General features: G+C 27.5%; 1 protein-coding gene and 1 pseudogene across 11 annotated transcripts in view; both read right to left on the bottom strand.

The window, feature by feature from the left end:
- Positions 1–27,102, bottom strand: part of LOC101240130 (TNF receptor-associated factor 6) — a 77,356-nt gene that overhangs the window by 33,962 nt on the left and 16,292 nt on the right. For all 11 annotated transcript variants that reach the window (XM_065791045.1, XM_065791046.1, XM_065791052.1 and 8 more), the window contains 5 exons: positions 22,784–22,835; positions 20,304–20,411; positions 19,997–20,158; positions 9,299–9,376; positions 9,134–9,211 (listed from right to left, as the gene is read on the bottom strand). In XM_065791045.1, the coding sequence (XP_065647117.1) occupies positions 9,134–9,211; positions 9,299–9,376; positions 19,997–20,158; positions 20,304–20,411; positions 22,784–22,835 (478 nt within the window). The remainder of the gene's footprint in view (positions 1–9,133; positions 9,212–9,298; positions 9,377–19,996; positions 20,159–20,303; positions 20,412–22,783; positions 22,836–27,102) is intronic.
- On the bottom strand, positions 24,255–24,984 carry LOC136076783 (cilia- and flagella-associated protein 251-like; annotated as a pseudogene).

The following is a 27,102-nucleotide window of genomic DNA, read 5'->3' as shown; positions in this document are numbered from 1 at the left end:
CTGGACGTTTGACATTCTAGTGTATATAATATTATTTCTTCAAAACTAGTGCTTAACAAATTTGACGTCACAACATGCTTTTGGTTGCGCATCATTGAGCCACTATCTTTTGGTTGTCCACAGTTCAGAGCTCTCTTTATTACTCTCTAAACTATCTTTGAACATTATTTAGATAAAAAAACTTCAAATATTATTCTTTAATTAACAAACTTCAAATATCACATTTTAAGTCTAACAACTTTCTGACAATCAATGTAAATTGCGATCGTCTTGTTCTATTGGTTTCTTGTTAATTGTTATAACAGAAAGATTCTATCATGCTTAGATGAAAGTAGTGAGAAAAAGACTATTGCTCTTGACATATCAAAAGCTTTTGATATGTTCAATAAATTTTATTTATTCTCCATAAACTTGCTCCATAAAGTTTAAAGAAAATTATTTAATCATTCCTTTTTAACAGCAATCTTAACATTAATCTTAACAAACTGCTTATATAATTTAAAAAAAAAAAAACTTCTCAATATATCCTCTTCTTTACGCCTTCTTGGATTATCGTTAACTAATGAACTCTAATGTAAATCAGATATCGGGGAAAGAATTAAGAGTATCGCATTTTTTCTTTAAAAAAATATTTTTGTGATTTTTTTTGTTTTATTTATTTTTCTAATTTAGCATTTTTTTGGCAATTCTTAAAAGTAATTTTTTTGTCTAAGTTTTATTCCATAAAGTCACGCTAAATTTATCTTTTGAATAGCAGGATCATTTACTATGTCATGTGGATATTTTCATTCAACGTAAAACACTTTTAAATTTAAATTCCTTTAAATCTCTGCGTGGAAGCCAATAATATTTTAAAAGATTGCAGGTCATTAAAGCAAAAAGTTTAAAAAGGAAAAGACGTTAAAGATTTTCTTCTTTTTTTGTCTAACAAAGGTTTTTATCTTTGTTTTTAAAACGTTCCATCAAATTTACTTATATTAATAATTTAAATTGTTACTTTATCAACAATTTTATATTATTAATTTTACTACTTAAAGTATATTAAAGTATATATTAAACTCATTAAATTTTAATTTATTAAAGTTTATTTCAAATAGTTAATCAATTCTAATAGAACCTAGTAACTTATTTGCTTCAACCTTTTTTTGATTTAATGACCCTGAACCTTTTAAAATTACACTTACTTTGATTTACTGAATGGATAAAGTACATCGCAGTAAATTTACTTATAAACTAAATCAAAACAAAAAGTAAAGTTACTACAATAACTTAAAGTTACTCAAATATTAACTTATCAACTATATTAATTACTTAATATATTCAAAGACTCGCAAAAGTTAGCCTTACAAATGTTTCTATTTATATCTTATATGTTGTTAAAACATAATATAAGCTTTTAACTAAAAATTATTTTAACAAGAAATGTCGAATAGAATATGAAAAACGCTATACCTTTTTTTTATATTTAAATTTTATTTTAAAGCGACATCAAGATTATATGTTTTCTATAAATACACAAGTTGTTTTTAAAATTTTTTAAAAGTAATCTAATTAAACAAAAGAATTTTAGTCTTCTAAAATTCTCTTGTTCAAATATGTTTTTGATTAAATTTGAAATTTAAAAAGAAAAGAAAAATAAGAAAAATTTAAAAATTTTTAACGTTCAAAAAATTTAATTGCAGCAGATATTATGAAAGTTGAATGCATATCTAGCTACAATACCAATATCAGACTTAGATCATAGTCCAAGTGAGGAAGAAAATTTTATTTAAATTATAAACACTTTGAATAGTAAATCTTTTTTTTGTTTCTTGAAAATAGTTTTTAAAGTAGAAACACTTGATAGCAAAAATTAAACCAGTGATTATTTATTGCAAATGTTAAACCAAAAATTAAATTAAAAAAAAAAAATAATAATTTAAGCATATACTAAACTTAATATAATATTGATTTATTAAAACAAATTTTTTCTTACTTTTTATTACAAACAATTTGAACAAAAAAATTGAATGAAAACATTGACTTGAAAACCATTTGAATGAAAAAATTATTTATACGAAAAATTTTATACAAAAATTTTTAATATTATGTTTATTATACTTAGGTTTTTAATAGTAATAGCAATAAGTTATTAAAAACCTAGTATTTAATGCTTTTTTTGCTTTGACCTTACTCGTTTGGTCCAGACCAAACAAGTAACGTCAAAGCAAAAAAAAAATGCATAAGCATGCATATCCTAAGATATCTAGGGATATGCATGCTTATGCATTTCTTTTTTTAATTAAACATTTCTATTTATTTAATTTGTTTTATTTTAAACACGTTTTAAGTTATTAATGTTATAAAAACTTAACTTATAAAACAGCAAAATAAACAGTGTCGCGAAGTTGTTTTATATTAACAAGCTCTTTAAATTGTCAAAACTTTGCAGTTTATTTTATTGTTGTTTTATATCAGCATGAATGTATTCTAATAGTTTACTACAACTAATAATTTTTAAATAATAGTTTTCTACAACTAATTAAAGTGGTTTAAATATTTGCGTTTCTACGTTTACTTTTTTAAGTATTATGTTAAAACAAGTACTGAAAGTAAAATAGTATTAATTACTTTACTTGCTCATCATAACTTGCTCATTACAATATAACTGCAACTTAAACTTTAAATTATAACTTAAGCTGTAAATTATAACAGTAAGTTACGCCATTTTAAACTCCACCAAACAAGAAAATTATAAAATAATATGAGAGATATTATATTTAAAAAAAAAAACAATTACGAATTAATGTAGAAAAGATACAATTTTATACTAACGCAACCCCCCTCCTAACCTTAAAGTCGCGCCAGGAACAAAGGGGGGGGGGGGGGGAGAAGCTTTTTATTTTTATTATTTTTTTGCATTAATTCGAGCCCTGTATACAATTGATTGGAAAGTAGCATCAGCTAAGGTTGCTTCTCTTCATCGTGTTTGCCATTATCTTACTCCTGATTCCATTCTCTACCTATACAAATCTCTTATTTATCCCTGTATAGAATACTGTTGCCATACTTAGGCTGGTTTTTTTAATGATGCTTTTTCTCTTTTAGACGAGATCCAAAAATGCACTGTAAATGTAGTTAGACCTGCTTTATCTACCAAGCTTGATCCTCTCTTTTATTGTTGTAAAGTTGCATCTTTTTCTCTTTTCTAAAAAATACTAATGTGGTTGTTGCTCAAAGGAGCTATCATCTCTAGTTCCATTAACTAAAACTAGCAAAATTAAATCTTTTTAATATCTCTGTCCCTGCATGCCTAAAATGTTTTTATTTGTCTAGTTTTTTTCCCAGCACTTTAACCCTTTGGAACTTTCTTATCTTCATGATTTCTTGACTTATACAACCTTCAACTTTTCAAGACTTTTGTCAACTATTTTCTTGCTCTTTAACAATATTCTTTGTTTTCTAGTAACTTCTAACTTAATTGTGTTGTAAATCTTGCATGTGTACATTTTATGATAGCTTAATTATGCTCTAATATCATTAGAAAAATTCATGCCAAAAATGAAGAGGATTAAACAATATTGAGATTACATAGGTTGTACTTGTTAGTAGATGTAGGGTTGATATCATTCATATTTATACTTAACTCCATGATTATGATTATCATGATCATCATTGGTTTCATATTTCTTTGAGATTTAAAATTGATTTCATCATGGCATATTTGACATTCAAAATTTTCTTGAATTGTTCATTATCATTTTTGTATATGATCGCAATAAAGGAATTAATGTGGTTTGAAAATCTATTTTGCAAACCACATTAAATCCTTTACTGGGTTTTATTTTGGCTTTACTAGCATAATTTATACCATTTTTATAATATTTTTTATTGTTTTAATAAGCCTGGATTATTTTACAGAAATTTTAAAGTTCTTAAAATCTAATAAATAAAAAATAAATTTTCTTTGTAATAATGTAAAACTAGCTGAGATCAGACCCCTAAAAATATGGGTCTTTGTAAGTGTATTCCACACCGAACTTTTCTATACTTTTTCCTCATATATCCTAGCTTTCCGGATCCGTAAAATATGGGTCTTTACCAAACCTACCATTTCTATACATATCTATTCCACACTGATTATTTATACACCTATTCTCTATTTACTTCAATATTTTTTAGTAAAACAATTTATGCTGAAAAATACATTCAAGAGTAAAAAACTTAACATGTGCACCTTTTCCGCATACGTAGAGCTTATAATAGCCTTATAATTAGGTTTGTTTTTCTGCTAAATACATTTCATTGATAGCTCAGTGGTTAAGTGCTCTGTCATCAGTTTTGTTTTGGGGGTGGGGGGTTAAGACCTCCCCTCAGCGTAATAAACTTTGAAATTTTTTCAATCTTGCTTATATATTTAAAGCAAAAAATAATAATATAGCAAAAAAGATTTCTAAAACTTAAAATAAAATTTTAAAGTTTTTTCATTTTATAGATATATTATACGCAATTATTCCATAAAATGCCTGCAATCTCAACATATGCTAAAGACATTTACACTAACAGACATTTGTAAGTAACGCTATACAAATGGAACTAAGAAGATCTTAGACTACTAAAACATAGTCATAAAAAAAAAGTTCATTTTTATTAGGGATATAGCAGAATTCCAGCAGGAATTTGTGTCTTAAATTAATTCGCTTCTGGCTGGAATTAAAATTTTTTTTAATGACATGTGACACAGGCTGTGTAAATAAATCAAAAAATCATTATCCTACAGTGCAATGAAGAACTATAGGTAAACCTGGGTAAAAAATACAAATGTAATTTTTGCAAATTTATTTGCAGTACTACTATTTTTGCAAATAAAATTACATTTGTATCTTTTACCTAGGTTTACCTATAGTTCTTCATTGCTCTGTAGGATAGTGATTTTTTGATTTATTTACACAGCCTGCGTCACGTGTCATAAAAAAAAAAGTAATTCCAGCCAGAAGCAAATTGATCTAAAAGACACAAATTATGGCCGGAATTCCGGTACATCACTTATTCTAATGATTATGATTAAAAACTAAAGAATAATGTTAAACACTAATCTAAAACTTAAGCCAAAAAATTTTTGCGCATTGACATTGGTTTGTGGCAAAATAAATCTTTATGCGTCAAGTTTCTTTTTGCATTTGTCTAACATTTTTTGATTAGTTTTAATTATGTTGCATACAAATACATAAAAATATATAAAACCGGTACATATATATCATTTCACGGATAAGAAATTGTATTTATTACAATTGTAATAAATAGTTTTTGTCTTTATTAGAATATATCCCATAAAAATATATTTCATATATCTTTAATAGAAGGATTTTTTTTTTAATTTTAGATAAAATCATTTTTCTAGTTTGTTTTTCTAGTTTTTTGCCACAAAGTGACCCAAAAAAATTGTGGCCTCAACGATTTAAGAAAAAGCCTTGTCTATCATTTTTAAAGATCTATGAAGCAGATGAGATAATTTTAGTAATCAGAAATTATTAAGAGAGGGGCATATCTAAAATTGAAGTTTCCGCTTGGAAAAGACAATATGTTTCATGTTTTTTTAATCTTGCGAATTTTTTTAAATATAATGACATACATACAAAAATAAAAACAAAACAGCTTGAGTAAAAAAGTAGTTTTATATTAAAAAATGATTTATATGTTTCTTTGCAAACACCAATATTTTATACTTAAAATGCACTGAACTAAAATTACTTTTAATTTTTTTGGTTTAGTGGCTTTTGTTAAGAGCTTTTAAATTTTGCGCCATATTATTTCATTTTAACATATTCGTTGTCATTTTTCATTTTTCAAAATGCCTTAAGGTAAAAAAAAAATCAATTTTGACTTTTTTACAAAATAAACTAGTTAAGTTGTCTACAAAAATTATTGAATACATATTTTCAAAGAGTTCTGAAAAAATTCATAAAAATTATTAGTTTCAAAAAATGTTTTATAAGGAGTTTCTCCTAATAATTTTTTTTATTGCGTTTTTCTTAAAATACATAATAAGCATATTAAGGCGTTAGTCAAAATACAAAATAAGCATATAAACGGCTGCAGCATTATATATACATATATATATATATATATATATATATATATATATATATATATATATATATATATATATATATATATATATATATATGTATATATATATATATATATATATATATATATATATATATATATATATATATATATATATATATATATATATATATATACAGTCATGGACAAAAGTTTGCAACCACTGCAATTTTTTACAAAAACACTCAAAATTTAGAAAAACAAGTAGTAAATTATAAATCAGTACATATATTTTGAATGTTTATTCACACTATACAGGTTAAACAGCATGTCTATTCATATTTTAGTGTTTACAATGAAATCCTTTATTTTTGAGAATACTTTCAATATGTCCTGGCATCGATTCACATAGTTTCTTGCAATAGTCCGGCGTAATCTCCTGCACCCACACGCGTTTAATCCAGTTGATGAGGTCATCTTCAGAATTTGGGCTATGTGCAGCAATCTTCTGCTTCATTACAGTCCAAACATATTCAATAATATTGAGATCTGGACTGTTGCCTGGCCAAGGTTCCAGTAGCGGGATGTTTTCAGAATGCAGCCAGTCCTTAACAGCCTTGGTACCATGACAAGGTGCGCCATCATGCTGGAAATGAGTGATGCCATGTATTGGTACAAATGGTGGCAGCTTATCCATCAGTATACTCAAGTAAACAGCACCATTGATTGTTGCATTTTTAGGCATAATCCAAATGCCGGCACGACCGCTACCAGAGACTGCTCCCCAAACCATAACTTTTGGAGCCTGTTTGACTATTGGTATAACGTACTTTGGATTATGCCTCTGATTTGGTGGGCGTCTGACATGTCTACAAAATGAGTAGAATTGCGTGAATGTTGTCTCATCTGAAAACATCACTTATTTCCACTGGGCTGGTGTCCACTGCCTGTACTTCTGACAAAACGCTATGCGATCGCAAATATTCTTTGGTGAAAGCTTCGGCTTCCGTGCTGGTCGGTAAGATTTCAAGCCTGCATCAAATAATCGTCTGCGTATTGTCCAACTGTTTGGTTTCTTGGATGGTGATCCAGGCAGTTTGCCTCTAATGGCACTTGAGGATGCTCCTAGTGATTTTTTTGTTGCCTTTATTATAGCATTATCCATACAGTTGCTTGTAACCTTTGGACGCCCAGCGCGTGCACGGGATTTAAAACTTTTCAGCTTTTGATTTCTCTTTACAGTAGCTACAACAGTGGAATGTGAAATACCGAGCTTTTTGGCTATCTGTCTTATAGAAATGTTGTCTTTGTACAAAATAACAACCTGAGCTTGCTTTTCAGATGTAAGTTCTTTACCGCGTACCATTTTAAATAGTACTGCTTCAAATAAGGTCTCCGTAATATAAATGTTCCAAAATATTTCAGTTATATCTGAAAATAAACATGTAAACATCAATTTTAGACTCTAATTGACAATTAGCACAAATTGGTACAAAATTGTAGCACTAATGTAGCCCAAAAGCAATCCAGAGTAGAATACATTAAAAAATATGCGAAAAACGCAGTGGTCGCAAACTTTTGTCCATGACTGTGTGTATATATATATATATATATATATATATATATATATATATATATATATATATATATATACATATACATATATATATACATATATATATATATATATATATATATATATATATATATATATATATATATATATATATATATATATATATATATATACATATATTTATAGTAAAAAAATTAATGTAGCAAAAAAAATTTTAATTGTCAAAAGAAAGTTTTAAATTTTTTCTAACTACAACTTTTTTTTTTTTTGCCTCCACAGCAGTACCTTCTGGAGTAGCAGGAATTTTATTAAGTTTTCTCTTTATTAAGTTTCAGACAACTTTTTTTTCAGACCATTCGCTGCTTATTAGGACTAATTACCTGAGCACATTAATAACATAAGTATCTCAATCATGACACATATGCAACAAATTTTTTCTCACAGTGTTTTGATGTTTTCAGAAATTTTAGCTTTTTAAAAATCTTTTCGTTTGCTAAAGTGTATAATATCGTTACATATGTTTGTATATAATCTCTATAAAACTTTAAAAGTATTTTGTATTTTAAAATAATCAAAAAAAAATTAAAAAAAAAAAGTCGCCAGTGGTAGGACTTTAATCACGACTTACTTGTTCAGAAGCTCAGTGCACTATTCACTTGACCACGCTGGCTTGTTGTTAAACAAAAATTTTTAAAACAATACAATGATTTTTTTAATGGAAATAAATGTTATAGATCAAAATTAAGGAGAGCTTGACGTAATGCAACTTTTAAGTGAAAATTAAACTGTAAAACTTGATAAATGTTTCAGTATGTTTTAATATTACTTAATTTGAAGTTTACATATGTTAGATATTTGCATACACGTTCATTCACATTTTCTTATAAAACAAAGTGCTGCGACTACCTCGGTTGCAATGGTTGCCAAGGGTTCTATGTCAAACATGCTCGAATAAGCACTACTACTAATACTGTTAAGTTCAGCAATAATATATAGAGATATAAATTTGTCTATATGTAATAGCAATAAATATGTGAAAATTTTTCACTGCATTATTTACTATAAATACTTTTTTATTTTTTTGCAGCCATTTTTTAGATGGAGCTAACCAGAAGTTATTATTATACAATATTAATATAATTATAATAACTTCTTATAATTTATTATCCTACAATTTTAATGTAATTATAATAATTTCTTTTGAATTACAGTTATAGTTTAATTACAATTATAATTTCTTTTGAATTACAGTTATAGTTTAATAACAATTATAATATCTTTTAATTACAGTTATAGTTTAATTACAATTATAATATCTTTTAATTACAGTATATCTTTTAATTACAGTATATCTTTTTATAATTCTATAATTTCTCCATAATACAGTTGCATAAATCACAAAATTCTGATAGTTAAAATAAACAACATTTAAATTTAACTATTTAAGTTCAAAATTTTTAAAAAACAATACTGATTTGGCATAACAAAAAAAAGTTAAACAAAACTTACTTGAAATTGACAACCAGCATCTTTAAATGAGCATTTTAATATCGCTCTTGAGCATTCTTCTTCCATATGTACTTTTAACTTCATAAAATATTTTTATAAAAAATGAATGTAAATTTCTTCTCAATATAAATATTATGACAAAACCCATTTGTAATATTGACTTACCTTCCCTCTAGGAATTACTACAACTTCACAGACATTAGGACAATTAACGGGAAACCCTTCACAGCGTTCATAGTGATCCTGAAATATGGAAAAAGCTTTTTATCTTAAAACTAAATCAAATTTTTTAGGACTTTAAATGACAAAGTCTCGAATAACTTTGCAACCAGCAAGCAACTAGAAAGAAGAAGTGATGGTTTTTATTTACATAAATGGATTGCAATGTTTGAGAAAAGGAAATTTGTATTTTATAGAAATCATTAAACAGTTTAACTCTATATAATTAGAAAATTTAAGAAATTAAAAACTAAAGATTTAATTAAAAATATTAGATTTAAAATACTAAGACAAATTTAATATAATACAATTTACAAAAAGTAATATAATTTACATTAATTCTTAAGAAAATTCAATAGAAAAGAAAAAAGGGTTTGGCTATATTACAAACACCAAACTTATATTAAGTCATTTTTTTAATCACTGTGTATATAAAAAAACCGAAAGAAAGCAAAGCTTGGGTTTAACAGCAGATTTGTGTTTAGAATGTATCTAACTTTGATTTGAAGTTTTTAATTGTCTTAATTCTACAATGATTTGGTCTAAAGCTATTATAATTATTAAAAATTATGAAATCTTATATTATGATCTCTTAGAGTTGAATCTATTGAATTATCAGGTATTCCAATGTTATTTATAACAATGTTATGTCTATTTGTTTTACTACTTTGAAAAACTGAACTAGGTCATTACAGTCGCTTTTTTTTGAGAGATGTTAATTTAAAATAGGTTAGTCTTGTTTTATGGTATTTTCCTTGAAGACATTTTATTTGTGTTGCTTTACATTGCATGAATTCAATTTTTTTTTCTTGTTATAAGTAAAAACCACACTGACGTTGCATAGTCTAGATACAGTCTAACAAGAAAGATGTACAATAGTTTAGACACATTTAAACCTAAGTGTTTTAATGAATGTTTTATTATTCTTAACATTACACAAGCTTTGCTAGACACACAAAATTAATTAGACTAGACTATTTTGAGCCATTTGAAATTATGATTCCAAAATTTTTTTAAATTTTGGTTTTTGGTAGTTCAACCTTATTTAACACTGGATCATAAATTGTGTTGATATACTTTGTACCTTTACTTCCTATATGCATGTGTTTACATTTGCTTACCTTATATTTTAATAACCATAACTTTGACCATTAATTTTAACCATGTCATTGTTTTAATTAGATCAGTTTGAGTTATTTGTAAATCAGATGCTGATCTAATTATATTAAATTACTTTATATCATCAGCATGTATTTTACACTTAGTTGATAACTTTTTTTATTTTTTATTTGATTTATTTTGTTTAATTTGGTAAATCGTTTATATAAACGGTAAACATAAACAGACCCAAAACAGAATCTTATGGCACACCTCTTGTAACTAGAGACCATTTGAAAATATGCTGTTACAGACAACATGTTGTACTAAAGTGCAACATGTTACACACAAAATTTCAACATCATATTGAGTGCTTTATTTTTAATAACATAACTTTTTAATTAATATACCATCTGCTATGAGGCACAGAATCAAAAGCTTTTGACATATCTAAGAATATGGTATTTTTTTTCAACTCGATTTGATCTATAGATTCTAAAAAATTTCTTAAATAATTTTTTTTTTGAAAATCCATTCTTTTCTTTTCTTTTTATTCTCTTTTTTTTTTTTTTTTTTTTTGTACAAACTTTTGTTTTAACTCTTAAAAAAAATAAACAATGAAAGTAGGAACTGAGTTTTTCTTCGAAATCAGATATTGAATAAGAAATAACATAATAATGCATAATTAACTTTATTACAATTGTTTGTACTGATATAACAAAAGACATAAATAAAATAATAAAATATATAATCATATTCAATATATAATCATAAGCATATTTCAATAAAATATTTATTGAAAAAACTTTTTACCCTTGCTTATTAAGGTAAAAAAGGTCAAGTAATTTAAATTTCTGAATATTCAAGACTGAAAGATCAAGTAATTTAAACTTCTGAAAATGATACTATATGATATATGAATGTGATATATGAATGAATACTATTGAAAATTATTGTTGATTTTAAAACTATGCAACTATATGAACATTCTTTCAAACCCTAGAACCATAGAAACCTAAGAACCTAGAAATCCTAGAAATGATTTGATAATCTCAAAAACTTTCCTAGATTCGTCATATGAAGGAAGCATATGAAGACTAGTATGCCAAACTTTATCGCAAGCTTTAGACATGCCAAGAACAATAACCTTTGTCTCACTACCCCCATCTAATGCACAATAAAATCTTTCAGTCACAGCAGTTACCAAAAGCAAGAAGATTGAAAACCATATTGGTTGTTTGATAGCAAGCTATTTGACTTAAGACGGGATGTTTAATGAAATTTGTTGATCAAAGACTCAAAGACCTTTCTAATAAAAGAAAGAAGACTGATCGGACTATAGTTAGAGAATTCAGAACTTGCCTGGAGTTATTAAAAATTAGAACCACAAACGCCATTTTCCAGCAGGAAAACAAGAATCAGACAAGCATTTATTAAATAGTTTAGAGAGAATTGAAGAGAGTTCTGAAGAAACTTTTAAAAGATTATGACAGAAATGTTATCTTGACCCCAAGTTGTATTGAGATATGACTTTAGCAACAGAGGCTGGAGTGATTTGAATGTTTAACAATAGGTTAACCTGTTTAACTGGATTGGAAGGAAGAGTATGACATAAAACTCAAAAGTCGAATTAAAAGAAAAGTTTTTTGCAAACAGTTCAGCCTTGAGAACCTAATAAGATCAGTCCCATGAATTTAGAATCAAATGTTAGACCTACCTTTATTGTCACTGTTAAAAGTTCTCAACAGATACAAGATTTAGTAAACTGGGAATAGTAGAGCTTAGTATCAGACAGCACCTTTTTACATTGATTTCTTGCAATAATAAAAAAAGGCATTTGTTCTCAAGAAAGTTTTTCTATTGAAAAAGATAAAAAAAAAAGATTACAATTAGATAAAACAGCTGTACAAAAAAGTAAAGACCATAGAGTTAGATGATGCTTAACTTGGAACCAGCAAGAAAAAATAAAAGCTTCCATTTCTGCCTAGATCCATGAGGTTATGGAGGAGGCGCATTTATCAGTGGAGAGAGAAAAGACATCAGCCCAAGGACAGTCACAAAGAATATCACGAGAAGAATCCCAGTCAGCTTTAGGTGCGATTTAGTGCAAAGATAGGGTGAGTTCAAAGAGATCATTGCTTTGTCAGAACCGCCTAAAGGAGAACAACAAGAAACTGAACACATCTTAGAGTCAGAGACAAGACACAAATCAAGGAGTGAAGGCAAGTGATTAAGGTTGCCTGGAAAATGAGTCACAAAGTTAACTATCTGAGTGAAAGATAAAGAAATGCAGAAGTGATGGGCTTTAGTGCCAGCAGGGTCAATGGTGTTGGAGCCAAGTCATTCAGTGTGAGGAGCATTAAAGTCCTCAATAACAACAATATTGGCAGATAGGTAAAAAGAATGAGCATGGTAAATTTGGTCAGAAATTATATGTAAAAAAGTGCAGTCTTAAGAGAAGGAGAACAAAAAGAACAGTGATTGAGTGAAGGGGTGCTAAGTAGAAGCACGTAAAGAAGGTTCAAAGGATTTTAACCCAAAGGATTTTCAACAAATAGGTGAACTGATATGTAAGTATACTCCGAGCTGTGCATGAGTCTTGTAAATTAAAGGATAGGACCATTGGAGTCTTTGTGAATTAAAGGATAGTACCCATCAATACTGAGATCTGAAGAAGGAATAGCCAAATTTAAATTAGTCTCACAAAGAAAAAGCAAGTTTGGTGCATTTTACAAAAGGTAAGATTCAACTGATGGAAGGTTACTTTAAAAACCACAAATACTTGCCTCTGAGAGCTATGACAGAGTTAGGAAAACTTTACTACCATCTGGTCTTTGAACCATTAAACTGAGTTTTAGAGCTGTAAACTCATTAGAAGATAATAGGAAGAGTCAAGAAGATCCAGCATTCATTATCCTAGGCAGGAAACAATGCAACATAAATATACATCTATGCCAGCCTAACATATGAAGAAGGGGTTTGAGGCTGGTCAAGAAAATTATTCTGCTTACACCTAAAGTCTTTGTCTAAGAGGCTTCCAACAAGTCAGTAGCTGGATGCAGTTAACATCTGTCTAAGATGAGTATTTTCATCAAAACACCATCTAGCCTTTACTCAACCAAGAGCACCCACCAAGAGAGGGGATTTTTTATATGGAGTTCATTTCTCCTTCGAAAGTTATTTGAGCCTTTTCCTCAAAATAAAACCAAACCCTACAAGGTAGCAGGGCATTGGACAGATAGTAAGGGTTACATGATAGACATAACTATAGGTAGGGTTACATAATAGACATAACAGGGTGATCATGATGATCCTGAACCTAACCTGATCTGAAGTAGATAAAAGAAGTTACTTCCTGCAAGCAGTACTTTAAAACACTGATTAGTATATTTTAGAAATCTATTTGGAAAAACATTATTTTGGAAAAACATTACATTTAAGAGAATACTAAAGATGATTAATTCCCTAAAGCCCTCATATGCAATTGTAATTCATATGCAAAGTTATGCATAAAATTTTAACAAAACAGAATAGTTGCTATTGCTAACTTTAGTGAGTAATATCATTGAGTATATTAAATGTATAATTTAAACATAAATGAACACATATTCAATACTTTAATAAATTAATTTTAAAATGTTATATCAGAAGGAAAAAATTAGTTGACTTGCCTTGGGGCTTTTGGTTGAGTAAAGGCTAGAGATGGTGTCACAATAATAATACCCATCTTTGGCAGATGTTAAACGCATCCAGCTACTGTCTTGTGAAAGGCCTCCTAGGCAAAGACTTAAGGGGTGAATAGATTCTATCTGTTGACCAGCCTCGCACCCCTTCTTCATCTTTTAGGCTGGGGCAGATATATTTTTAATACATCGTTTTCAATTTAGGGTGTTAAACACTGGATCTTCTTGACTTGATGCATGGGTTTTGCTTGTGCCTCTGTTTTTATGACAAGGCATTCTATTATCTCCTAATGAGGCTACAGCTCTTAAACTCAATTTTATGGTTCTAAGGCCGGCTGGTAGTCAGGTTTCCTGAACTCTGTGGCAGCGCTCAGAGAGGCTGATTCCATACTTTTGGTGTTAACTGTCAAGGCCACATTTGGAGCCCTTAATAGAACTTCAACAGAGTAAACAAAAAACTTAGTGCTGGATTAGGAGAGAAGTCGTTTGGATGGAGGGAGATACTATATTTTAATTTTTTAATTTAATATGAAAGGAAGGGGGGAAAATATTATATTCCGGCTCTGAAAAAACTACATTCTATTTAACAGTCATATTTGCTTTTGATAAACAAAATAAAATTAAAAAGATTTATAATGCTCAATCAAATAAAAAGATATTAGAAATGCATGTATAAGTACTATTATTCGACTAAATCGACTTTTAGTTGATTAGTAGATAATCCAAAGTCGATTAGATCCGCTATTAGATTTTTCAAAGTCGACTAATTTCGACTAGTAGACTTTTAATCGATTTAGTCAAAGTCGATAGCAACACTAGTTTAAACACTTTTTAATTTTAAATTTGCATAACGTAAGTTTAAACTTTAGATTTAGAATTTACGTAAAAGTTCATGCACTTTTCCTAAATGATATAATTATGATGTTTAAAAGTTATAATGTGCAATTCCCTAAGGGCCTCTAACGCAAGTTATGAAATCATTGTTGCAACGTAAACGGCTAATTACTCTCTAGTTGTTATTTAGATAAGATTTACAACGATTTCAAACAATTATATTTATACCTTAGCAATCTTTTTGTTACATAACTCTAAAATGTAACTAAAGTTATTATAATCTCCTTAATCGCTCGGTAACCTAAGTGAAGTAACATGTGTTACACATTTACTAATAACATAAGATACTAATTTATTAATATTTGTTGTATGCGTACGAGTAAAAAAACTACTTGCTTTTTAGTTTGAATAAACATGTCAAAAACAAATAAATCCGTTATTAAAAAAGGAATAAGAAAACGAAGCTTCGTTTGGACATATTTTGAAAAAGACCAAAAGAATCAAACAAAATGCAGTATATGTTATAAGATTTTACCTTTCAACAGTTCGACCAGTTCAATGCAATCCCATTTATCAATTGATCATTGCATTAATTCAAAAATATCTAAAAAATCAACAATTTTACTCAACGATGACGATATATCCGATATTGAGAGCGGTAATGAAAATAGTTTTGAAGAGACTGGTCATAAAAAATTTAACAAGTTGTTGATAAACTTTATTGTTGGTACTGATCAGCCGATTTCGATAGTACATCATCCAGATTTTGTAAATATAGTTAGTGAGTTAAACAAAAGCTACAAAATGCCATGCATAAATACGGTGAGCAAAAAATTAATTCCATCAATTATGGACAATCTAAGATCAATTTTAATGCTAGAATTGAAGGGATGTCATTTCATTACAATTACTTGTGATGTTTGGTCATCATTGAGTAAAAACAGCTACCTTGGTGTGACTTGTCATTTTATTGACAAAAATATGATTCTGGTTGACCGAAACCTGGATCTTAGGTTTATGTCTGAAGTGAAAACAGCTGAGTATTTATTTAATACGTTAAACGAAATCTTCAATGAATTGTCAATCAGTAATAAGATTTTTGCACTAGTTACTGACTTAGGTGCAAACATTTTCTCTGCAGTAAATAAATTTGATGATTATGTTCTTAAGATTCCACGTGCTGGTCATCGTTTAAATCTTGTGGTTAATGATCTTTTAAACACGAGAGATATAAAAGTAAAAAAATTAAAAAATGGTTCAAAATGTTACAAAGTAAAGGATTACGACGGTAATGGAAAATTGGAAATCGCCAAGGTAATTTCATCCTGTAGGCATATTGTTGGTTCATTTAAGCATTCGGAGATGTTACAAAAAAAGTTAAGAGAAGTTCAAGAAACACTTCGATATGAAACTAAAATAAAGTTAGTATGCTAATGAATTTAAGGTGCTGGAGGATTTATGTGATTTTTTACACCCAATTAAAGAGCTAACAAAACTTTTTAGCGGAAAGAAATATGCTAAAGTAACATTTGTTTCCAACATTGTATTCTCAACTAAATGGAATACTTGAATCGCAACCCATTTTTACAGAACTAGTTAAGACTTTTCAAAAGGAATTATTAAGGTCTCTAAAAGGGCGTTTTAAATACATTTTTGCTAATGATTTTTTCTTAGCAGCTACTTTTCTTGATTTCAAATTTCGTAAATTTGAGTTTATCAAAAATGATATCGATAGATATGAATGCATTACAAAGGCAAAAATGTTTATAAAAACATTTTATGAAATGCATCTAAAAGAATCCGAAGAAATCGATATAACAATTGAAACAAATTGTTTAAATAACACTTTAAACTCATCAAACAGCTCAACTGACAATACCATAAAAGCATTTCAGCAATCGTCAACCCCACCGTTTGCAAATACTACTACTTTTGTTAACAACAAAAGACGATAAATCATGTTGTCTTTTAATTGAAAACAATGATAAACTGGAAAAAGAAATAAACAATTACAGTCTACAATACTTTCAGAGCTACGAAAATAGTGCCATCGAATTTTTCCAAGCTAATCAAAAATCGTTCCCGGTTTTGACACAAATTGCACGGGTAATATTTTCAGTTCCAGTGACATTGGTACCATCAGAATGTTTATTTAGTTCAACCGGTTTAATAGATACAGAGCTACGGAACCGGCTGGTGCCGAGCTTATTGAAGCAGTTAGTTTTTATTAAAGAAAACAAATAATGAAAAACATTTCTTTATCAAATAATGTCAAAAGAGTTTGAATTGAACTGAAATTTATTTTCACTTATAATTCTTAGTAACTTAAAACACTTGTATTCTTTTTTGTTTATCTGATGAGCTTTTTTACAAACAGCTTAATTAATGACAAGTTGTTTTCTTTCCAGTCTTTATTTTCTTTTCCTGTCTGGAAAAAACATCATTATTCAATCATTGAGCTGCCACCAGGCCAGGTACTAGTAGGTGTCACGTAGTGGGGTGCAATTAAAATTTTTGCTAAGTAAAAAAAAAGGTCCTTGTTTTTTGAAATTCGACGACTGACTGGTCTAAAAGGTCTACATTTGACGGCTTATTTAAAAGGGTAAATTTTTCCGACTAAATGCACAAAAAATGCATTGAGGAGGGAAGGAGTGTGAACAATTTTAAATTTAAGTAATCTTTCCCCGTCACTGAATGGTTTAGAATTTGTAACTAAAGAGACTTATTTCATAGCTTGCAACAGTAGCATTTAATGTTAAGATAGTGCCTCTTTTTAACAAATCTTGTTGTCCAACGAACTAATTATAAATTTGTTTTTTTGTTTTTTTACCATAATTCGTTAAGAAACTGGTTAAGTTTTTTAGATTTTTTTAATCATGGTGCCTCTTTAAATTATATTCTTTGCACACTAAAACAGATTCATTACATACTAAGTATATTGGCACCAAATTAAATTTACCAAAATGGTATTATTTTGCTATATATACATATATCTCTATATATAACATATGTATACATATATATATATATATATATATATATATATATATATATATATATATATATATATATATATATATTTATGTATATATATATATTTATATATATATATATATATATATATATATATATATATATATATATATATATTCATATATACATATTTATATATATATATATATATTTATATATATGTATATATATATATACATATTTATATATGTGTATATATATATATATATATATATATATATATATATATATATATATATATATATATATATATATATATATATATATATATATACATATATCAGAGCCGGAACCAGCTTTATTTGGCCTTTGAGATAGCTAACTTCCAGACATGGAGCAAACTCCAAACATTTATATATTTATACTTATGTCAAATAAGGATGTTTTGCAAAAAATTGCAATGATTGGAGGCTGGGAACTAAAAAGCCCCATAACTTGTGCCCCCCTGCCCCAAACATGAGAGCAACAAATTGATGAAATATTTTTTGTACTATTATTAACTAGACTTATATTCATTGATAAATTTTAAATTTCATAGTAAAATATTTTAGCTTTCAAAAATTATGACCATATAAAGTTAGAACCCCCCTTAATTTGAGGGGATTGTAAAGTTTATATAGTCATTATTTTTGAACGCTGAAAGATAATACTATGAAACTTAAAATTTGTCAATGAATATAAGTCTAGTTGAGAATAGTACAAAAAATATTTCATCAACTTGTTGCTCTCACGTTTGGGGCAGGTGGGGCCACAAATTTTGGGGCTTATTTGTTCCCAGCCTCCAATAATCCCAATTTTTTGCAAAGCATCCTTATTTAATATAAGTATAAACATATAAATGTTTGGCGTTTGCTTCATGGATTTGGAAGTTAGCCATCTCAAAGACCAAAAAAGCTGGTTCCGGCTCTATATATATATATATATATATATATATATATATATATATATATATATATATATATATATATATATATATATATATATATATATATATATATATATATATATATATATATATATATATATATATATATATATATACATATATATATATATATTTATATATATGTATATATATATATATATTTATATATATATATATTTATATATATATATATATTTATATATATATATATTTATTTATATATATTTATATACATATATTTATATATATATATTTATTTATATATTTATATATATATAATAAAAGGTCTACCTGCTGAAACACCCCGTGGTAAATTATTTAGGTGCCCGGCTATTTTAATATTATTATGCAAATAAAATATAATGTATTAAAATTACTTTTTGGAATAAATTTAACTTTCCAAAATTCTTTTTTTTTTTCTTCCTTTATTAAATAAACTTCCTGAAATTAAATAAACTTTTCAAAATCTAATTTTATTTTCGAAGTTAATTTAGGTTATCAAATATTGTTTTGTTTTTTTCGAAATTAATTGCACATTTCCAAATTATTATTTTTCTTTTGAAATTAATTTCACTTTTCAAAATCCACTTTTTTTTTCGAAGTTAATTTCACATTTCGAAATTCTTTTTTTTCTTTCGATATTAGTTTCACTTTTCGAAATCCACTTTTTTTTTCGAAGTTAATTTCACATTTCGAAATTTTGATTTTTCTTTCGAAATTAATTTTAGTTTTCAAAATACACTTTTTTTTTTTCGAAATTAATTTAACATTTCGAAATTCCTTTTTTATTTCCGAAATTAATTTGGCTAGTTCGATTATTTTCATAAGTTTTTATAGATTTCGAAAAAAAAAAAGTATTTCGGTACCGTTTTAATTAAAAACTTTCGAAAATTGCAATTTCGATAATGAACCCTAATATATATATACAGTTTAAATATTGACAGTTCTATGGACACCAGTAGTATTGACTATATTAAAGATATTGTGCAAAAAAAGTATTAACATAAGACACATCATACATTAGAGTTGTGTACTAATGTCAACAATAATTATTTAAAAAAATATTTTTACCTGCAACTTTTTAAAAACAATTTTTAATTTACAAAATTCACAACTGATAACTCTTTTTGGACAGTCATTGAGACAATGTTTATCCAAAGCATTTCGTGTCATTTTTTCTCCACAGTTATTCGTACAAAGAAACAAATTATATTCACAACTCATCATATGCTCCTAGCAAATTCAAAAATAAAGAGTTTTAAGTTTAAACAATTTCATAAGTTACAATTATACAGTGGTTTTTACATTAATACTTTTTTGTAAAAAAAAAAGATATTTTTTGATTATTAAGATTCCTAAAAAACCATAACATGTTTACCTTTAGCATTTTAAGACTTCCTAACCATTTACAACTATGTGTTTTACTATTTTGGCATCGTACTTTGAGCTCAAGTATTTCTCGTAAAGCAAAATTATCAGGGTATATCTGCAAAAATTAATGTTGTATAAAATATATAAAAGTAATTATCAACTGTTTTGGATTATATTGTATTTTATTTAAATTATATATCTACACATTTTTTTTTACTTGTAGGATAAAAGCTTTAGTTTTAATAATTTAATTATAGCTTTGTTTCAATATTTAAGTACAATGTACTCCGTATATCTTTAACCTTCAAGAGACCGAGAAAATAGTTTGAGTTAGCGAATGTTGGAGTTATTGAGACATTCTATAACACAAACTTTTGACAAAACGATTTTATAAGTTACAATTATGAGTATAAAGTAATAACAATTAGAGTTCTTAAAGGTAAAAATAATACATAAATTTAACATCTCTATATATAATTGAAAATTATATATAGAGATGTTAAATATATTATATTGAATATAATTGAAAATGCATTGAATGCAAACTTTTTTTTTCAAACTGAGCTTTTGTTGAAAATTTTCACCAAGGGCATATAGTCATACTTGGAGCGCCTTCTAAAAAACTATCACTAATTTTTGGGCAAATCCATCACATTATCATAATCATTATCCTCCTTGTCATCAGCATGTTCATTAGCTGATTTTTTAACTTCTTCTATCAACTGTTTATCTGTTATTAAAGGTTATGTGCTCATTAAGTTTTCATCTGCAGAAATGAAATCTTCTGCTGTTGTACCTGGAAGGTAAAAATTAGCTGTATTTATCTAATTTTGAAGCTCTTTGAAGAGATCATCAGCTTCATCCCAACGGGCAGGTTTCTGTTGATCTCCAAAATTCCTGATTTGAAAAAAATAATGATGGTGAAGGTTTTCATTTTTGCCATGATCAGGCATTTTTGTTGGATCTAAAATTAAAAAACAGGAAGATCTTTTCTTTAAATTCGGTTAAATTTGAAGCAGCTAGATGATTTTGATTTAATTATTACAAAAATAGGAATTTTATCACCTGCTGCATTAGCTGCGGTTTTTCCAGTTAGACAAATTTTTATTGCGCATTCCCCCTATAAAAGCCTCAGATAGAAGATTTAGTGACTTATTAGGTTGCATGTGAAAAAACAATCCAAATTCATCTGCATTATAAACTTCATCAAATTTATATGTGGATAAAATTGCAGAGAGAGTTATTTCTATAGTGTGGTCATTTCAGTGGTACAAGAGTTACCCTCTCCATATACGGCCTTGAAGAAATACCTGTTTTTCCAACAATCAATTTATACCTGTTTTTCCAACAATCAAGCTAACCACCAGACATTTGAAATCCTTTGATAATAATCTTTTCAGCAAGGATTTTCTCTGGATTTTGTTGTTAGAATTGATGCTGATAATACTACGTTTCTACTCCTTACATATAAAAGCGATTTAAAAATAAGATTATCTAAATTTAAAATGTTTCTTCTTTAGCTCTCATATGTTTTGACTTTTTACCTTGTGTCTTCACAGATTCCATATTTTTTATTTTATTCTTGATCCATGTTGACATCGAACTTTTTGGAATGCCATATTTCATAGATACCTGAGACTTGGAATGCCATATTTCATAGATACCTGAGACTTGGAATGCCATATTTCATAGATACCTGAGACTTGGAATGCCATATTTCATAGATACCTGAGACTTGGAATGCCATATTTCATAGATACCCAATCCTTGTTCAATTTCCCTTAAGTCAGCATTCTTTTCTTTACTAATATACCAATGCACATTAGTATAACTTTTACTATTAACTCAACTAAAACCAAACTATGGCTGCATAAGCAAGGACTTCATTGTGGCTTAAATAAATTTCTTCAAATTTTTTTAGGAAACTTGGCTACGTAATTAGCTTGAAGGCAAAAAGTTGAACTTAATGAAAGAAAAATAATAACTTTTACTAAGATTTTGTTTTTATTTTTCTTATTTAAGAATATTAGTTATGGGAACTAATAAAATGGTTCAACCAAGTGAATGTTTGAGCTAATAGGGGTTCGAGTTATCGAGTGATTTTTATGAGAAAGTATTAGTGAGGGTACAAGGTGAACTCAAAAGTACTTCCAGTTACCAGAAGTTCGAGCTATCTGGGGTTCAAGATATTGGGAGTTCGCTGTATTTATTTCAACTTGTTACTAAACTTATTAAACTGTTCAAATCGACTACAGGTCAACTCTGTAAGAAATCATTGATGGTGAGAGTAGTAAAATTGTGCTAAATTAATAAACAATATTTATTTACTATTAAATAACTATTTATTACATAGTCTAACAAAGAATAACTTTAATAAGATGAAGTTATAAAAATATAACTTTGTTTACACATGATGAGGTCACATGGTCACAAATAAAATACTATAACACTTAAACATAGCAATAAATAACAAAAAGTAAAACAAACCTGTTCTTCATTAATTGAATAGTTGTCAATTGGGCAATTTGGACGACCTTCTCTAAACAAATATAATATAAACTTTAAAAATATATTAAATAAGTTCTAAACATAAATAAAACCAAAAAAGACATTATATAATAAAATTTGATAGACAGAAATTATGTTTCAGTTTTGGTTGAACTTTGAACCAATATAGAACTGAAATTTTAGTATTTGTATTGGTTAAAACTTTTTATAAATAAGTAATAAGGTATATATAAATTTATAAGAAACAAATTTTTGGTTGAAAAACATACCAAAAACTAAAACTTCAATTATATGATTTTATATTTTTACTTAATTTAGAAAAATAGCTTTTCTTGGCAATTTCGAGAAAATGTTTTACGGTTTTTAAATAAAATTTTAGACCTATGGTTCAGCAATTATTTAATTTATACACTTTGGGTACACACTATTTACATGGTAAATAGTGTGTACCCAAAGAGGTTTAATAAACAGGAGATGCCGTAGTATATACTTTATATAAAACGCGCTGAAGCCAGTTTTGAAAGTCAGCCGCCATTTGGTTAACCCAAAACATTGTAATGTTTAGAGCGGAATTTTATATTTTTAGTAGAATCAAGTCAAAACATTGATATAAATGATTGAATAATTTGCCAGTTGTTTCCGAGTTTGTCTTATACTACAAAGAATTGTTACTAACTGATTATCTAGTTCAGCTCATTCCAAAATTATGGATTACTGAAGCAGGCAATCAGATAGTAAACACGCTATTAGCAGATGCCACATTTAACAGTGTGACCATCTTATGGAATAAAAAAAATGTTTTTTTTTTATTTAATGTCAACAAAATTAAATGTAAACATAAATAAAAACAAATATATCTAATATATAGATCTATTTTTCAATCTCTCTCTTGTTATGTATATAATATGTATATATGTATATACATAACAACATATTATGTATATATGTATAAACATAACAAGAGAGATATTGAAAGATAGATATGTATATTTATTATATTTGTTTTTATTTATGTTTACATTTGATAATTAAACGTTTAATAATACACACAGACACATACACATTTATGTATGTATATATGTATGTATGTATGTATGCACATATGTATTCATATATATTATTCATATATTTCATTTGATATAGTTATTGTCCTATTGTAATATAAAGTTATATCGAAACAAGATCCAAATAGTTATATGGAGATGTGCATAGTTAAGCTGAAATTAATTTCTTATGTTATCTTTCTGCCCTGTAAAAATGACAATCTTTTTGTGCAATTGTTGAAATAGTATAAAAAAATAGCTTTATATAATCTTGGCTAAATTCCAGTAAGATAAAAATACCAAAAGTTTGTGATAAAACTAGAAATAAACTAAGTAAGCTATTACTCATGGTGCTTTAAAGATGCCTGGTATGGCACCAAACTGAACTCTCACACATAAGAGCTTAGTTATATCCATACCAGCTTCTGTACACAAAGTTGATTTTTTATTACTTCTTCTTCTTCTTCTTCTTCTTCTTCTTCTTCTTCTTCTTCTTCTTCTTCTTCTTCTTCTTCTTCTTCTTCTTCTTCTTCTTCTTCTTCTTCTTCTTCTTCTTCTTCTTCTTCTTCTTCTTCTTCTTCTTCTTCTTCTTCTTCTTCTTCTTCTTCTTCTTCTTCTTCTTCTTCTTCTTCTTCTTCTTCTTCTTCTTCTTCTTCTTCTTCTTCTTCTTCTTCTTCTTCTTCTTCTTCTTCTTCTTCTTCTTCTTCTTCTTCTTCTTCTTCTTCTTCTTCTTCTTCTTCTTCTTCTTCTTCTTCTTCTTCTTCTTCTTCTTCTTCTTCTTCTTCTTCTTCTTCTTCTTCTTCTTCTTCTTCTTCTTCTTCTTCTTCTTCTTCTTCTTCTTCTTCTTCTTCTTCTTCTTCTTCTTCTTCTTCTTCTTCTTCTTCTTCTTCTTCTTCTTCTTCTTCTTCTTCTTCTTCTTCTTCTTCTTCTTCTTCTTCTTCTTCTTCTTCTTCTCTCTTCTTCTTCTTCTTCTTCTTCTTCTTCTTCTTCTTCTTCTTCTTCTTCTTCTTCTTCTTCTTCTTCTTCTTCTTCTTCTTCTTCTTCTTCTTCTTCTTCTTCTTCTTCTTCTTCTTCTTCTTCTTCTTCTTCTTCTTCTTCTTCTTCTTCTTCTTCTTCTTCTTCTTCTTCTTCTTCTTCTTCTTCTTCTTCTTCTTCTTCTTCTTCTTCTTCTTCTTCTTCTTCTTCTTCTTCTTCTTCTTCTTCTTCTTCTTCTTCTTCTTCTTCTTCTTCTTCTTCTTCTTCTTCTTCTTCTCTTCTCTTCTTCTTCTTCTTCTTCTTCTTCTTCTTCTTCTTCTTCTTCTTCTTCTTCTTCTTCTTCTTCTTCTTCTTCTTCTTCTTCTTCTTCTTCTTCTTCTTCTTTCAAGAAAACTGCTGATTTATGAGGATTAGAAGTTTTCTCTAAGTTGAGCAGTTATCAACTTTTGTCAAATCTTGATATTTGATTTTTAATGGAATTTTATGTAAATGTTGACTAATAAAACAAAAAATCACTAGAGTAATATCATATATATGTTTTTTTTTTGGAAGTGACATGTCACCTTCCAAAAAATTAAGTTATTAATAACAATGTAATGGTTTCATAACATTTGTAAAATAATCTAAACCAATTGTGTTGAAAATTATTAAGATATTTTGGAAAGAAGTTTGCTAGTTGATTCTATTTAAAAACAATTGTTTTATGCAATTTTTTATTGTGTGATCTCATATAATTTAATTTTTGAACGCGCAATAATTTCACAAACATATGGTTTTATTTTCTTAAAAATCTTTTAAACTATCTGAAATACAATATCTTCTAATATCATGTTGAAATACATATTTCAAGCTGCATATACAGCTATCTGAATGTCTATTTTAATACCTTGAATATTATTAGAATAAACTGAAAATAATTCTTTATAAGATATTATAAGCTGCCAAACATAAACTGCCAAATAATTCAATCATTTGGTGCAATCTTTTGACTAGGTTTTAATTAAGTATTTGGTAAAATTTTAAGTTCTGTGAAATGTTTTGGGTTAACCAAGATGGCAACCATTTTAAAAACTGGCTTCAAAAAAGTCACGTGATACCGTCTCCTGTTTATTAAACCTCCTTGTGTGAACCCATCTACCTCTTAAAAATATCAAAAACTCAAATAATCAAACTACTGCAGTGTACATAATATTTTGAATCATGCACATCTGATAAGGTTTTGTTTAAAGAAAACAAATTAGGTTTAAATAGTTAAATACAAAGTGAACAAGGATAATATTCTATGGATGTAAGTTTTTAGTTATTTGAATAGATTTTTCTATGAGTAATTCTATTGAGTAATTTTATTTATTTATGATTATTAATTTATTTTTATTATCTGAGATTAAAAGAAGTCGCCAAAAAAGTTGGTTTTGGAAGCAACTTACAATCTCCATTAGTGACCCAGGCTTGGTTGGGAAAGGCGTGCGATCACACTCTAATCTTGATCATGCATAAAATATTTATTTGCGACAACTTGGCCACAGCTCTTTAGATGTTTTGAGAACATTTCAAAAAATAATCAAGCGCAAAAAAGTTCAACTGGACCGATGAGAGACAATTACAAAAAATAAAAGCTGCTTGATTAAATTGTTATAAATTAAGTTTAGAATAATTAATAAACTTCATCTTTTATAATGTTTAAATTATAATTAAGCAACACTCTTTTATATAAAGTAAAAAACTTACTATTAATAATTGTTTAATAAAGAAACAAATGTTATTCAATTTATCAAAGAGTTTAGTATAATTTCTTTTATTTGTGTAGTTCTGATTTATTTTAACAAGATTCTAATAAACAAACGTTTGTTGATTTATTTAATAAATAAAAAAGTTATTCTTTTTTTAACCATTTCGTGCTTCTTAAAGGATTGCAAATTATATGAATCAGGAAAGCAAGATGAAGAAAGCAAATTACAAAGAGCTGATGTTTAAGGAAAAAAACTAGACGAATAAGCGTTTTTAGAGCACTTAGGAACAGTCACAGAAAAAGGATGAAACTTGAATGATGAGTAACACAAGTTTGACACAAGTTAACAAATTGAATGACGAGTAACACAAGAATGAATTTTATTAGATAGCACAAGAGACACTAGCTCTTTAGAGCAGTGCCCATTATAGTAGTTGTAGAAAAGGGAAAGAGAAGCAACATTATGACGATGTGATAATGGTTGTAGGTTGGCTGCAAGAGCAGGTCCAACTATGTTTACAATGCGTTTTTGCACCTTGTCTAAAAGAGAA

Source organism: Hydra vulgaris, chromosome 02 (genome assembly GCF_038396675.1).
Source record: "Hydra vulgaris chromosome 02, alternate assembly HydraT2T_AEP".
NCBI lineage: Eukaryota > Metazoa > Cnidaria > Hydrozoa > Anthoathecata > Hydridae > Hydra > Hydra vulgaris.
Note: the sequence above shows the minus strand (reverse complement) of the source record. Positions and strands in the feature narration are given on the sequence as shown.